Here is a 13,134-nt window from a genome sequence, read left to right on the forward strand (position 1 = left end):
GGCGAGAGGAGGAATCTCAGAGAGCCTCGCCCATTGGGAGAGCCTGCGCCGGCGCAGACCGGCTGGTGGGCGTGCCCAGGAAGACTGGAGGCGGTGCTAGGAGGGCTGGTCCACGAGTCTGAAGGTGCGGAGCGTGCATTGTGGGCGGGGCTATCCCCTGCAAGGCGGGGCGTGGGCGGGACTTGAGGCCGTAGATCTGTGCGCGCTGCGAGCAGTCCCGAAGAAGGCCGGGAAGATGGCGGCCTCCTGGAGGCTTCGCTATGACCTGCCTCTGCTACGCTACCTCCTGGGCTTTGGCAGCCGTCGAAGCCTGGGCCTGGCTCAGGGTGCTGCTGCGTGGCCTGTCGGCCGCGGAGCGAGCTGGAGGTGGTTTCATGGTACTCAGCTGCTGCAGGGTGAGTGGCTGTCGCTCGCTCTTTAGCTGAGCAATGGGCCTGGATCGGGGCGTTCTTGTTTGGGGACCCGCTTTTCGGAGGATAGGTGCCGAGACTTCCGGTTCTCTTTCAGCCTCTTCCAGGAACGGGTCTTCTGACTTAGCCTGTGGCTTGCGACAAAGGACCATCTCAGACTTGGGAGAACTTGACTCGATCCCTGGCCTCCAGGGTTATATGGCTTTTCTATGACCTTGGTTTGGAATTTGGGTTATTTCGATGTTGGGGGGTGGGTGTCTGTTTTAAATCCCCCTATTTTAGACCCTTTTCAATTATATGTCAGTTTTCTTTAGTTTTATCATTCATCTCTAACATAATAAAGCTGTCCATACACTGTGACCCATCCTTATTTCATTCAAAGGGCCTGCTCTTATTGGGAAACCTTAAATCTTACTCCACTTAATGGCTCCTTTGCAGCATACAAGACTTAATTTATGAATACGAGATCACAGACATGACCAGAATGTTTCAAATAAAACATGTAGCATGAGATTCATACAGCCTCTTACACAAAATTGCTCCTAAGTAATGATATTGTACTTAGAGATATACCCACTGTCCTTCCATTATTTGACATACAGTGTATAAAATGGCAGGCCTTTTTTACCTGTGTGAGTGTGGGTTGGGGTTTAGGATGGGGGCAGAGAAGACAATTTTAGAAACCATTAGACATTTAAGTCATTCTTAACACCCTCTGGTGCAATAGGCATTGCCCATACTTTCTAAGCTGTCCAAGGCCCAGAAACCAAACCAAAACAAAACACAGCATATACAGTAAAATGGGTGCCTTGGGGGTTCCTAAAGAGTGGGTAATGGGGACAGTTTATCTAAGTCATTTTTGGTATGTTTAATAAATGGTCCCTCAATAGTGGTCTTTTACAATATAAGGTGTCATAGTTTCTTTGCCCCGTCCTCATTCATTTGTTAGAATTGAACCTTCCTACATGTAACTGGAACACTGACTCAGGTTGTGTTAGGGATCTGCTCCTTCCATTCTCCGTGAGTTTTGATGGACCTCACTTTTGAGACTCCCTGCCTCAAAACATCATGGAATGTTAAAAGCTTAGAGTTGTGCAGGGTTGGGGTGGGATATGCCCGTGAAGGGTCTTACTCTTGCTCTGGGATCTTTTTGAGAGTCTGAATGCCCTAAACCGTCCATAAAAAGAAAGAATATGTGTTTACACACAAGCATGGGTAATTTCCAAGATTTCCTCACAGTCAATTGCTTCTGCCTTTGGAAATTTACATTTTTTTTTGTTGGTTTGTTTTGTTTTTTCCCCTTCATAGGGCTTTCTAGATTCATGGGCTCCTAGCTGCTGTCTACCCCACAGCTCAGTAATGGCTAGTCTAGCATTGATCACATTTGTATGTCTCTTGCCACTTCCTCCTGCCTCTCTTGCATCAGGGAAATGAAGTCTTGTTGCGGTGTTGTGCCCACCTGGGGGGGGTGCATGTTCTCCCTATCTCAAAATCAGTTGATAATGACCTTAATTCCACATTTATCTTAATTCTTTCTTGTTATATATGTAACATATTTGTAGGTTTTGGATAGAGAACTCTGGTAGAGATGCTATGCTACATGTGAAGCCCAAATTTGTCTACCAACTCTTACCTATAGGCTTTCGTTAAGTTCCTTGAATACACGTGGACTCTTTTAGGGAACATGAACTTTTGGGCTGTATTTTCATCTTTATGTAGAAGGAGTTTCCCCATGAGTTGGGTAGAAATTGTATTTTAATAAAACTAACCTGCTTTTTGGATAATCAAAGACTATGAATTAGGTACATTTATTGAAACCTATTTCTCTTTAACACACTTACATAGGATTTTAAAATCTGTAAATTTGGAAGCACTTGTTTTTACCCCCCCTACTAAAAGATATCTGTTGGCTGCCTTTGTGAGCTATGGGACATGCTGTGTGCCTAGTACTTCTTAGAATTTTTTGCTAACTTCTCCCAATGATCCAAAACTTTGGCATTGTCTCTTTATTTGGGTAAAACTACAAAAGCTCAGAAAAATGAAGCCATGCAGCTTTATTGTAAGAAACCAAACAATGCTCTCTGTGTTTATGTTTAATAGATCCTTCTTTCATTCTTTCAACTGAAATGCTTTTTGAGAAGGCAGTTTTACTTGTCACTTGTGTGATTGTGCAAAGGAACAAATGCCTGTCAGGTAGTGGCCACATAGCAGCCTACTTAGAAAGTGTGTTCTACTCAGCAGAACACATTGTTGACCGCCTCGGCGAGTTACTCTGTCTAGGGTCTGTAACCCACCTGGCTGGTCAGTTATTCCAGGGTCACGGAGAGGCACCACCTGAAAGACATGGGCTGGTGAGAAGAAGGAGGCTAGGCAGATTTGTCGAAGCCTCCGTTTATTAGAGTCATGGTTGCAGCTTATATAGCCCCTGGATGAGGAGCTTGGGGGACTGGGGCACGTGGTCCACGCCGGTCACGTAGGCTAGGAGGTTACGATCTGTCAGGTGACGGTTCCTCTGGCAGGAGTTCACAAGTTGACACACCTAGTTCTCTAGATAGTTAGAGTGTGAGGCGGGTTCCGCTAACAGATAGCTCTCTATTAACAGTTAATTTGGGTGTGGGATAGGCTTTGTCAATAAAACAATTCTCAATACAATTGGGAAGTGGAGCCCTCTGCAAACTTCTCAGGGCAATGATCCTTATAATAATTTTGGGGGGGGGGGACATGGCTCCTGACAACACGTTATTAGAATTCTCTCGTATTAAGTTTTTTGCATGCAGTCCTGAATTTGTTTGATATCCTCATTTTTACAGTATTTAGAAGCTACTTGGGCGAGATCAGCAATGAAGACGGGATTTCAGTGGTGTATACAGTGAGCTCTAGGCAGTAAGTTAATGATGATGAAGTAAGGAGTACCCAGAGGAAGAAGTAGCAGTCCTCCTACTACACAAACTCCCAGAAGCCACACATAGTGATTACAGATGACACAGATTTGGAGTTGGAGTTTCTCTGTTACTACCTTTTTAGAATAGATAGGATTTGGGTTAGGTTTTTTTAAAAATTCATTTCCTTGGGTAGGAATAGGAGTGCCACAGCACATGTGTGAGGTCAGAGGATAGCTTGTCAGACTCTGTTCTCTCCTTCTATCATGTGGACCCTAGGGGCCGAACTCAGCTCATCGTATTTGGCAGAGAGAGCCATCTCTTCAGCCAGAGACTGGGATTCTAAGGTATTTAGCATTACCCCAAGCATCAAGGGCTATGTTGCTTGTGTTTAGCGTCACCTCTACTTGTTCTTTTCATGTTGCAGTGATGTGTTGGAAACTAAACACCCAAATCCATTTGATAATGATATTTTGAGGTAGAGTCACTGCGGAGGGTTAGAATTAGGTGATGCCAGAAGAGTAGTGGCTCCATGATGGATGGCATCAATGTCTTAAGAGCAGGAAGTCAAACTCAAACCCAAGCTAGCATGCTATACCAAACCCAAGCCAGCATGCTACACCAAACTGGCATACTATACCAAACCCAAACTGGCATACTATACCAAACCTAAGCTAGCATTTTATACCAATTCCAAGCTAGCATACTATACCAAGCCCAAGCTAACATACTGTACCAAACCCAAGCTAACATACTGTACCAAACCCAAGCTAACATACTGTACCAAACCCAAGCTAACATACTGTACCAAACCCAAGCTAACATACTATACCAAACCCAAGCTAACATACTATTCCAAACCCAAGCTAACATACTATACCAAACCTAAGCTAACATACTGTACCAAACCCAAGCTAACATACTATACCAAACCCAAGCTAACATACTGTACCAAACCTAAGCTAACATACTGTACCAAACCCAAGCTAACATACTATACCAAACCCAAACTAGCATACTATACCAAACCCAGGCTAACATACTATACCAAACCCAAGCTAACATACTGTACCAAACCCAAGCTAACATACTATACCAAACCCAAGCTAACATACTATACCAAACCCAAGCTAACATACTATACCAAACCCAAGCTAACATACTGTACCAAACCTAAGCTAACATACTGTACCAAACCCAAGCTAACATACTATACCAAACCCAAGCTAGCATACTATACCAAACCCAAGCTAGCATACTATACCAAATTCAAGCTAGCATACTATACCAAACCCAAGCTAGCATACTATACCAAACCTAAGCTAGCATGCTATACCAAACCTAAGCTAGCATGCTATACCAAACCTAAGCTAGCATACTATAACAAACCTAAGCTAGCATGCTACCAAATTCCCTTGTTTTGTATTGGGTAAACTAGATCAGGCTCCAACTTTGAGCTAATTTTTCACTAAAACATAAAATGAACCTTGATGGAGGTGTGGGCAAAGATTGTAAAGGCCGGAGATCAGGAAGGACTGGGATAAAACAGTGTCTTTTGGGCATGAGGGGACGCTGCATTCCTGAAATCCTAGCAGCTGTGGTTCTCTGCTTAGGACCCATACAAGGTCAAGCCAGTCAGTATTCCAGGAGGGGGTGGTGGGTCCACTTAGGAGCTTTTGACAGTTGATGCTGGTAGTGAGGAGAGTCCTTTTAGGATTTAGTCCTTGTGGGTTGCCCTCAATCCAGTGAATGGCCCCACACCCATGTCTATATGGGCAGCATAAATTGTACTCCATGGTTTTTTTTTTTTTTTAGAAGTGTACCTGATGTTAGGAGGGGGTAGATGGTGAAGGGTGGATTAAGGAGTTAAGAGGGAGGAATAAGCGGTGAATTTGTTTAAAGTACAAAATTCTCAAAAAGTTAACACAAAATATATATTTAAAATGAGCCTTGAATAGCAAAGTTTAGGAAGTGGATTCAGAAGTAATATATTATTTCTTGAGAGCTTCCCTTACACTGTCCAGTCTTCCCAGTAGTTAGCATGAATAACTCCTCTGGTGTTCACAGATCCATGGTATATGCTCTGTGACAAACCATCTGCCCTGACACCAAGCTGCCTATCAAGTGACTGCTGGGTCATAGACAGCAGAGTAGCCCTAGCAACTGACATTTTATTCACTGCGTGTCCATCCTGAGTGTGTGTTTTCTCTGTATCGGGAGTGAGACAAACCTTAATAACTGCACTGTGAAATAGTAGTTTAGTGACAGTCCTCATGGGGCTGTCATTTAATATAATTTTGGATAAATGCAATTCTAGACTATATAAACAGTAGAAGAATTACGCAGCATAGTTTGGAAATGTTTATTTCTTGCTATTGTCTGTTTCTAATTTGCCTTCTTAGTGTTCCCTTAAGCCTTACTTGCTTTTGACAGCAAAATGTATAGACCTTGTGGCTCTGATGCATATGCCCATTTCTTTTGCTAAAGTAAGTGGAATGATGATTTCCTTTGTCTATGTTGCAATCCTGTAGAATAAACTGGGATCCAGGTAAAATTTTACTTTCTGGTTTAATACCAAGCAGCCCAGCACAGAACTCTTCTGGAGCCATTGGAATATTCAGTATGAGGACATAGCTTCTACTCAATAAAACTATGCAACCCCTTCTAGCAGCCTTCTTCGAAATATGCATTGACTACCTCCTGAAAGTATGTGAAACAGTCAGCAAGCTGGTGGTGGAGGCAGGAGGATGAAGGGTTTAGTTCCCTGTACTGAGGGATGGTGCTGGGGATATCAACAGATCATCTAAAGGAAATGAGCTGTGTATGACCCTGGAGTAGGCAGTATATTTACCATGTCTGTTAACTATAAAGAACTTTCTTTCATTACTGAACCATTTTTTAGGGGAGAATTGACAATGGCAAGCAAGCATTTAAGGCAGTCTTTGGGAGAGTTTACTAGCACTGGCTTGGAGAGGGGCACAAATCTTTTTGAAAACTGACACAAAGTGCCCCACCTTTTAGAAAAAAAGTGCACATTTGCAAAATTTTGTATTTCAAAGAGACCTGGATCCCACCACAATATACTCATAAGTACCACCTAGCCTGTTTCCAAGGATACCTTGGCCATTTCCTATAGAAAGTATTTGTGCTGCTTTGTAAGCATACTAAATAAATCTGCGAGCAATAAGATATATTTTAATATAAAAGTTTCAGTTGTAAATAAATGACTAGGTCATTTATGTAGATAAGTGACCACAGTAAAGCCAATAAATTGGAAGTCTTGACTCAGATCTAGATGTGGGTTAAAGTCTCTCATGCATTTAGGATCATGAGACCACTTGTCCCTAAACATAACTACTTTGTATTTTCATTTGCTCAGACTCTTCCCTCAAGTGAAGAATTTCCTTCCTTATTTAAGTGCATCTCTCCCAAGTCTTTTCATGTAATTGAGAGTTCAGATGGGAAATAGTGCTTTCTAAAAGGTAATTGGAGGAGGACTTAGTAAGTGACATTTTTATGAATTCAAGGTGCTGTTTAGAACAAGGTGCTTGTCTGTGCTGCCTAATGTGAGCCAGTTGGGGAGACCTCTGAGGTGCCTTGTCCTATTAAAGGATGCAGCCAGCCCCTGATGACCCCACAGGAAGCGGTATGCTGCGGAAAAACTACACCAACTTCACTCTTCTTTTAGTTTCCTGACTGTACTGCCCATCGGCTGAACTCAGCTGGAGGCCAAGTGCAAGGAAGCCAGTCTACGTAACCCACTTCGTGTAGTGTGGACAAAGACAAATGACACGCAGCCTATGTCACCGACTTCTCCCCTCAGCTCTTACACTTCTTTTCTCCCATCACTTTAGTATTTAAACTAGTAACTACTGTGTGATGTATGTATATAAAGGTCCTCATGTCAAAGAGTGGAACAATCTAAAGATGATATCTATACTTGAGAAGTCAATGTAGCTTTTGTGGAATGTATCTGTCAAACAATAACATAGACAGGATTTTATTCTGCAGTTCAGGCTGGCCTTGAACTGATGATGCCTGTCAAATATTCAGCCAAGATTTATTCTTTATGTAAAAGTAGGCAAGCATATCCATCTTCTATAAAACTTTGCTTCTGTCTTTAACTTTAAAATACCTCAGAATCATTCCTCTCTCCTCTCAACTCCTCTCTTCTTTTCTCCCCTTCCCTCGCTCCTCCCCTTCTCCTCTCCTCTCCCTTCTCCTCTTTTTTCTCTTCTTCACTACTTTCCCCTCCCTCTTCTCTCTCTCCCCTCCCCTTATCTCTTCTCTCCTCTTCCTGTATTTCTCCTACTTATTCTCTCTGCCCACAAGCTCCACCTGTCCTTTCAGTGCCTGGCTATTGGCTGTTTAGAACTTTATTAGACCAATCAGGTGCCTTAGGCGGGCAAGGTAAAACAACACACCTTTTCATAATTAAACAAATGCAGCAGAACAAATGTAACACACCCTTACATTGTTTTCTTTTTTAAATATTTATTTATTTATTATGTATACAATATTCTGTCGGCGTGTATGCCTGAAGGCCAGAAGAGGGCACCAGACCTCATTACAGATGGTTGTGAGCCACCATGTGGTTGCTGGGAATTGAACTCAGGACCTTTGGAAGAGCAGGCAATGCTCTTAACCGCTGAGCCATCTCTCCAGCCCACACCCTTACATTGTTAAAGACAGCAGAAACAAATGTAACACACCTTTACACTGTTAAAGTAATATTTCATAGCAGCACTAGACTCATATTTTTAATTATTATTCCTTTTACTTTTGACATAATTATGTCATTTTCTCCTTTCCCTTTTTCCTTCAAATCCTCCCATACACCCCCTCTTTCAAATTCAGTTTCTTTCTTCATTAATTGTTACCTGCATATGTGTGTATGTGTGTTTATAAATATGAACTTCAGTACTTTGATAGCTGGACCTTGGTAGACCGGAGGAGAGATTGACCAAATAAGGGAATGGACCTTGTGGGGCGAGCTTCAGGAATGTAATCTAATGGTTTCTAGCAAGACAGAGGGAATGGGCAGCAGAGTAAGACCTACCAGAACACATTTGTTGGTGTGTAGAAAAGCTATTGACTTGTGCAAGCTGATTCTGTATCCTGCCACATGGCTGAGTTTATCATTTCTAGTAGTTTTCTGCTAGAAGTTTTGGGATCTCTAATGTATTGTATCTGTTATCTGCAGATAGTGATAGACTGACTTCTTCTTTCCCTATTTCTATCCCTCAATTTATTTCTCTTGTCTTACTGCTCCAGCTAGTGTAGTGAGGAGGCGAGCAGGTCTGCTTTTCATCCCGCCCAGCTCCTGCACGGCTAGCTTTACACCCGAAATAACAACACACAAATTGTATTCTTTTAAACATTGCCTGGCCCATTAGCTCCAGCCTCTTACTGGCTAATTCTCACATTTTGATTAACCCATTTCTATTAATGTCTGTAGCACCACGAGGTGGTGGCTTACTGGGAAGATTCTAACCTACAACCATCTTGGGCCGGAGCTTCATCACATCTGCCTCACTGCCTCCTACCCAGCATCCTGTTCTGTTTACTCCGCCTACCTAATTTTCTGTCCTATCAAAGGGCCAAGGCAGTTTCTTTATTAATCAATGAAAGTAACACATAGACAGATGACCCTCCTCCATCAAGCTAGTACTTCAGGCATAATATTGAAAAGGAGTGGAAAAATGATATCCTCGTCTCATTCCTGACTAAAGTAGGATTGCTTCAAACCTTTTCTCTATTTAGGATGATGTTAGCTCTGGGTTTCTCATACATAGTTTTTATTATGTTGAAATATATTCCCTCTAGTCCTAAATTCTCTAAGAATTTTATAATGAAAGCATGTTGGATTTGTCAAAGGCTTTTTCTGTTGTCTATTGAGGTGATCATATGATTTTTGTCTTTAATTAATTTCATTTATTACTCTTTCAATATCGTCATTTGCTTTGGATTTGTTTAGGTTGCTGACTTCTTGGTATAATTTTGGTGGTTTGGTTGAATCTAGAAATTTATTCTTTGTTGTTTTTTTAAAGATTTTCCAGCTTATTGAAACACAGGTTTTTAAAGTAGTTCTTTGTAATATTATGAAAAACTTTTTGGTGTCTATTGTAATGTTTCCCTCCCTGTTCATCTATGATTCTGTTAAATTAAGTCTTTGCCTTCTTTCATTTGGTTAAGTTGGGCCAAGGGTTGTCAACCTTGTTTATCTTCTCAAAGAATCAGCTCTTTGATTTATTGATTCTTTGATTTGGTTTCTTTGATTCTATTTCATTGATTTCTGGTTAAGGATGTGAGCGTTCTGGCTGGCAGCCGTCTATGTAGGTTCTGGAAATCTGAACTCAGGTCCTCATGTTGTAGTGCTCTACCAACCGTGCCATCTCCTCAGCCCTTCTTTTTGACTCACTATCAATAACTGGTTAATTATATTATTTTTTGGAGACATAGTCTCTTGTTTTTCCAGCTGACCCTCAATCGTTAATGCACCCAGTAGTAAAGGATAATCTTGAATTTCTGGGACACAGGCATGCATCACCATGTCCAATGCTAATATACTTATTTTATAAATCTATAAAATATAGCTGGGGTTGCATAAAAATTTCTCAGATGCAGTGGATTGTGAATGGGAAAATTTTAAGACATGCTGTGGAAGTCTATACAGCCACCCCATCATACTGCTGCAACTTGAAGACTCACTTGGCATTCATTTCTCTGCCATCTGTGTTTTACCCACAACTGCCGGGTTTTCTTTGCATAAGGGTTCCTTTATCTGCTGTATCTTTTCTCTTCCCCTTGCCTTGCTTTGTTGCCTAACAAAGATTTCTTTTAAGTTTATGTCATGAGAAATCACATGTAACATAAAAATTTTCATTTTAACTATTGAGGTCCTGTTTTGATGCATTGACATTGTCATGTGGCTGTCATTACCATTTGACTTTTAGTTATGATAGCTAGTAGTGTGATAGCATTGAAGGTAGATTTGCTAATGATTTTAATGAGAGATACAGTTAGCATCAAGATGAAATAGAGCAGGTACAGAAGTTAATGTACTTGAACTGTCAGAATATGGCTGGATGATGGGAAGAGTTTAGGCTGGGAAGGCAAAAAAGGCACTTGTGACTCCATCTCTCATTACTCTAGAAAGAAATTGTGATATTCTGGAATACTGTAAGGTATTTCAGTATATTCAACTATCTGGATACCTTTGGAATTCATCTTCTAAGTGTCTATCAAAAATACGCTGCCTGTCAATAACACATAGTTGAGACTTAGTCTTCTCCAGGGCCCATTGTAAAGACTTTACATGCATTACCTCACTTCTTTATAAAAATCTGTATTGTGATGTTATAAAAGAGGAAGCTGAGGTACAAATAATAAATAACTTACAGGTGAAGGAACTGCAATTTGACACAGGTAGTTTAGTCCTACTCCATTCTTGTGCCTTTAAAAGTTAAATACTTATCAGTATGTGTATACTTGTTAAATAAGAAAACATTTCATTTAGTACAGCAATACACACTATATTAGTATTATGTTTATTAGTGCAATAATGCATATGGCCAAACACCAATAGAGGCTTATAACCCTGGAGTAGATCTCTGCCCCCTGTCTTGTACTTCTCCAGTCAACTTCTTTAAAAGCCACAGGTTTGGCTCTAAACCTTTTTTCTGTCATTAGACAATCTTCTTTGCATTTAGACATTGTGGATGATTTCTGAACAGTAGAGTCCTCACTTTTTGCTACTCAGTGTTTTTATTTTGTATTAGTTTATTTTATAGATATTGCTTGTACTAAACTATATTGTATGCCCCAAAGGACCATGATCCAGCCCATATTTTAAAAGCTTTGTTTTGCATTTCCTGCAGGAATTGCTGTCTTGTAAAACATTTTTGACTCCATAAAAGAACATCAGCTAATGTTTTGGTTGACTTTTAATTTTTCATTTCTGTGTGATAATTAGACTCGAAACGCATAGATAGGTAATCTTCCTACACTTCAAAGACATACACAATATGGTGTTTAAATGTTTTAATAATTTACAATTCTGTTGACATGAGACACAACTACTCCTGGCAGCAGATCTACTCCCAAGACAATGGTGGGCACCAAAGACACTCTATATGAAGCTTGCTTTCTTCTTGGCAAAACTGGAAAAATTGAGCAAAGAACTGTCCTTGCCTTGACTGCTAATATTAAGCACACTGTCCAATCTGGAAAATCAGGATGCAAGGATAAGTGACTACTAAACATTGCCAGGACAGAGCAGGACAGTCTTTTGAATTTTCATGCTTCTGAAATTGGTCTGTCAGATTCTAGACCTGTAGCCAAAGTTGGTTGCCCCAATGTTTCAGAGATACTTTGGGTGACTGTTCAGGTAGCCAACTGTTTCTGTCATTTCTTGCATCTTTTGGAAGTCACTTGCATGCATTTTTTGCTAACTCAGGTAATATTATTTTCCTTCTCAGGTCTTTGATAGGGCTGAAGACTAGATAGTCACAACTACTATCCTCTCATATCTTAGCTAAGGCATATTAGATCTAAGACTTAGACTCTTCAGGATAGGGCAGCTATTGGAATAATACGTTATTTACCTATAGCCTAGACATTTAGTATGCGTTTCTTGCTTGATATTGTTCTCGCTGGTTGTAGTTCTAATTTTGAATATGCTATTACCCTTTCTTTCTCCTGTACAATACTTAATAATTATTCTTATTGTACATAGTTTTCTTAATTAGACAAAAAGGGGAAGTGTTGTGCTAATTCATTCCGCCAGTAGCTTTGGGGTTCTGGCCTTAGGGCATGGATTCTTGTCTGAGTATGTGATCTCTTAAAAGGAGAGAGGTCTTAAAAGGAGAGAGACAGGAGTCACTGCTGTCTTGGGTTGTGAAGACCTGGCCAGGCAGTGTGAAGTAGCGTGTGGTAGGTCCCTAACTTCCTTAGTCCCAACTCTGTGAGTTTGTTTTTCCCCAAAGCACCCCTTAATAATTGTGTGTGTGTGTGTGTGTGTGTGTGTATATGTATGTATGTATTTGGAGTTTTCGTAACACAGACTAGGTAGGTTGAACCTAAATTCCAAAAGCCCCTTCTTAATTCCCTCCAGAGAAAGGACTCTCTGGTGTGCTGTTAAACAGGAATGGGATGGTCACCTAGTTCTGAACTGAGACACCTGGGCATCCATCTCCTCCCTGGTATAGGATGCAGCTTTGTAGGGTCTTTTTAGTCAATTTTTAGGTAACTGTTTACTTTTCTACTTCAAAAGTTGTATGCCATTGTTCTCCATTTTCTTATTGGCTCCTGTTTTCAAAATGACAAAAACAAGGACATTTTCCCTCAGTATTAGGTAAGTTTTGGGGGAGGGAGTGAAATTCCATAAATGTATTCCAAAACTTATTTTTAAAGGAACAATTACTAACATGACCGACTAGAACTGAAGAGCTGTTGTCATTTTGAGTACGCTGTTTTTGTCTTTGCTATGTGCAAACAGTAGGTAGCAACTGGATACCATGTATTACCGTTGTCTTTGGAGCATCGCTAGCATGCCAGGCGAGGCCTGGAGCAGCTGTTTCGTACATGCTGCTGCCATACGTTTGTTTCTGTCACAGGCTGTAGATGTCTCATTCTGTCCTACCAGCACCACAGCAGAATAGTGCGGCACAGAGGAAGCTGACAAGCAGTCATTTGTTTTAAAGTGACACAGAAGCCGCCTTTATTCACTGCTGCAGGCTGTTTTTTTCTCCCTGAGACAGGCTGCAATCTTACTGTTCTCTTCCCTGTTCTGGGTTTAAATCACCTGCCCTTCATTTGGCTGTGTTCCGTTCAGCCTGCAGATG

The 13,134-nt window shown here is 41.0% G+C and overlaps 1 protein-coding gene across 1 annotated transcript in view; it reads left to right on the plus strand.

Moving 5' to 3' along the window:
* Window positions 1–217: 217 nt before the first annotated feature.
* Window positions 218–13,134, plus strand: part of Pdhx (pyruvate dehydrogenase complex component X) — a 69,638-nt gene continuing 56,721 nt past the window's right edge. The window contains exon 1 of the mRNA XM_057780927.1: window positions 218–395. Coding sequence (XP_057636910.1) covers window positions 236–395 — 160 coding nt within the window. The 5' untranslated portion in view covers window positions 218–235. The remainder of the gene's footprint in view (window positions 396–13,134) is intronic.

This window comes from Chionomys nivalis, chromosome 9 (assembly GCF_950005125.1).
Source record: "Chionomys nivalis chromosome 9, mChiNiv1.1, whole genome shotgun sequence".
Classification (NCBI taxonomy): domain Eukaryota; kingdom Metazoa; phylum Chordata; class Mammalia; order Rodentia; family Cricetidae; genus Chionomys; species Chionomys nivalis.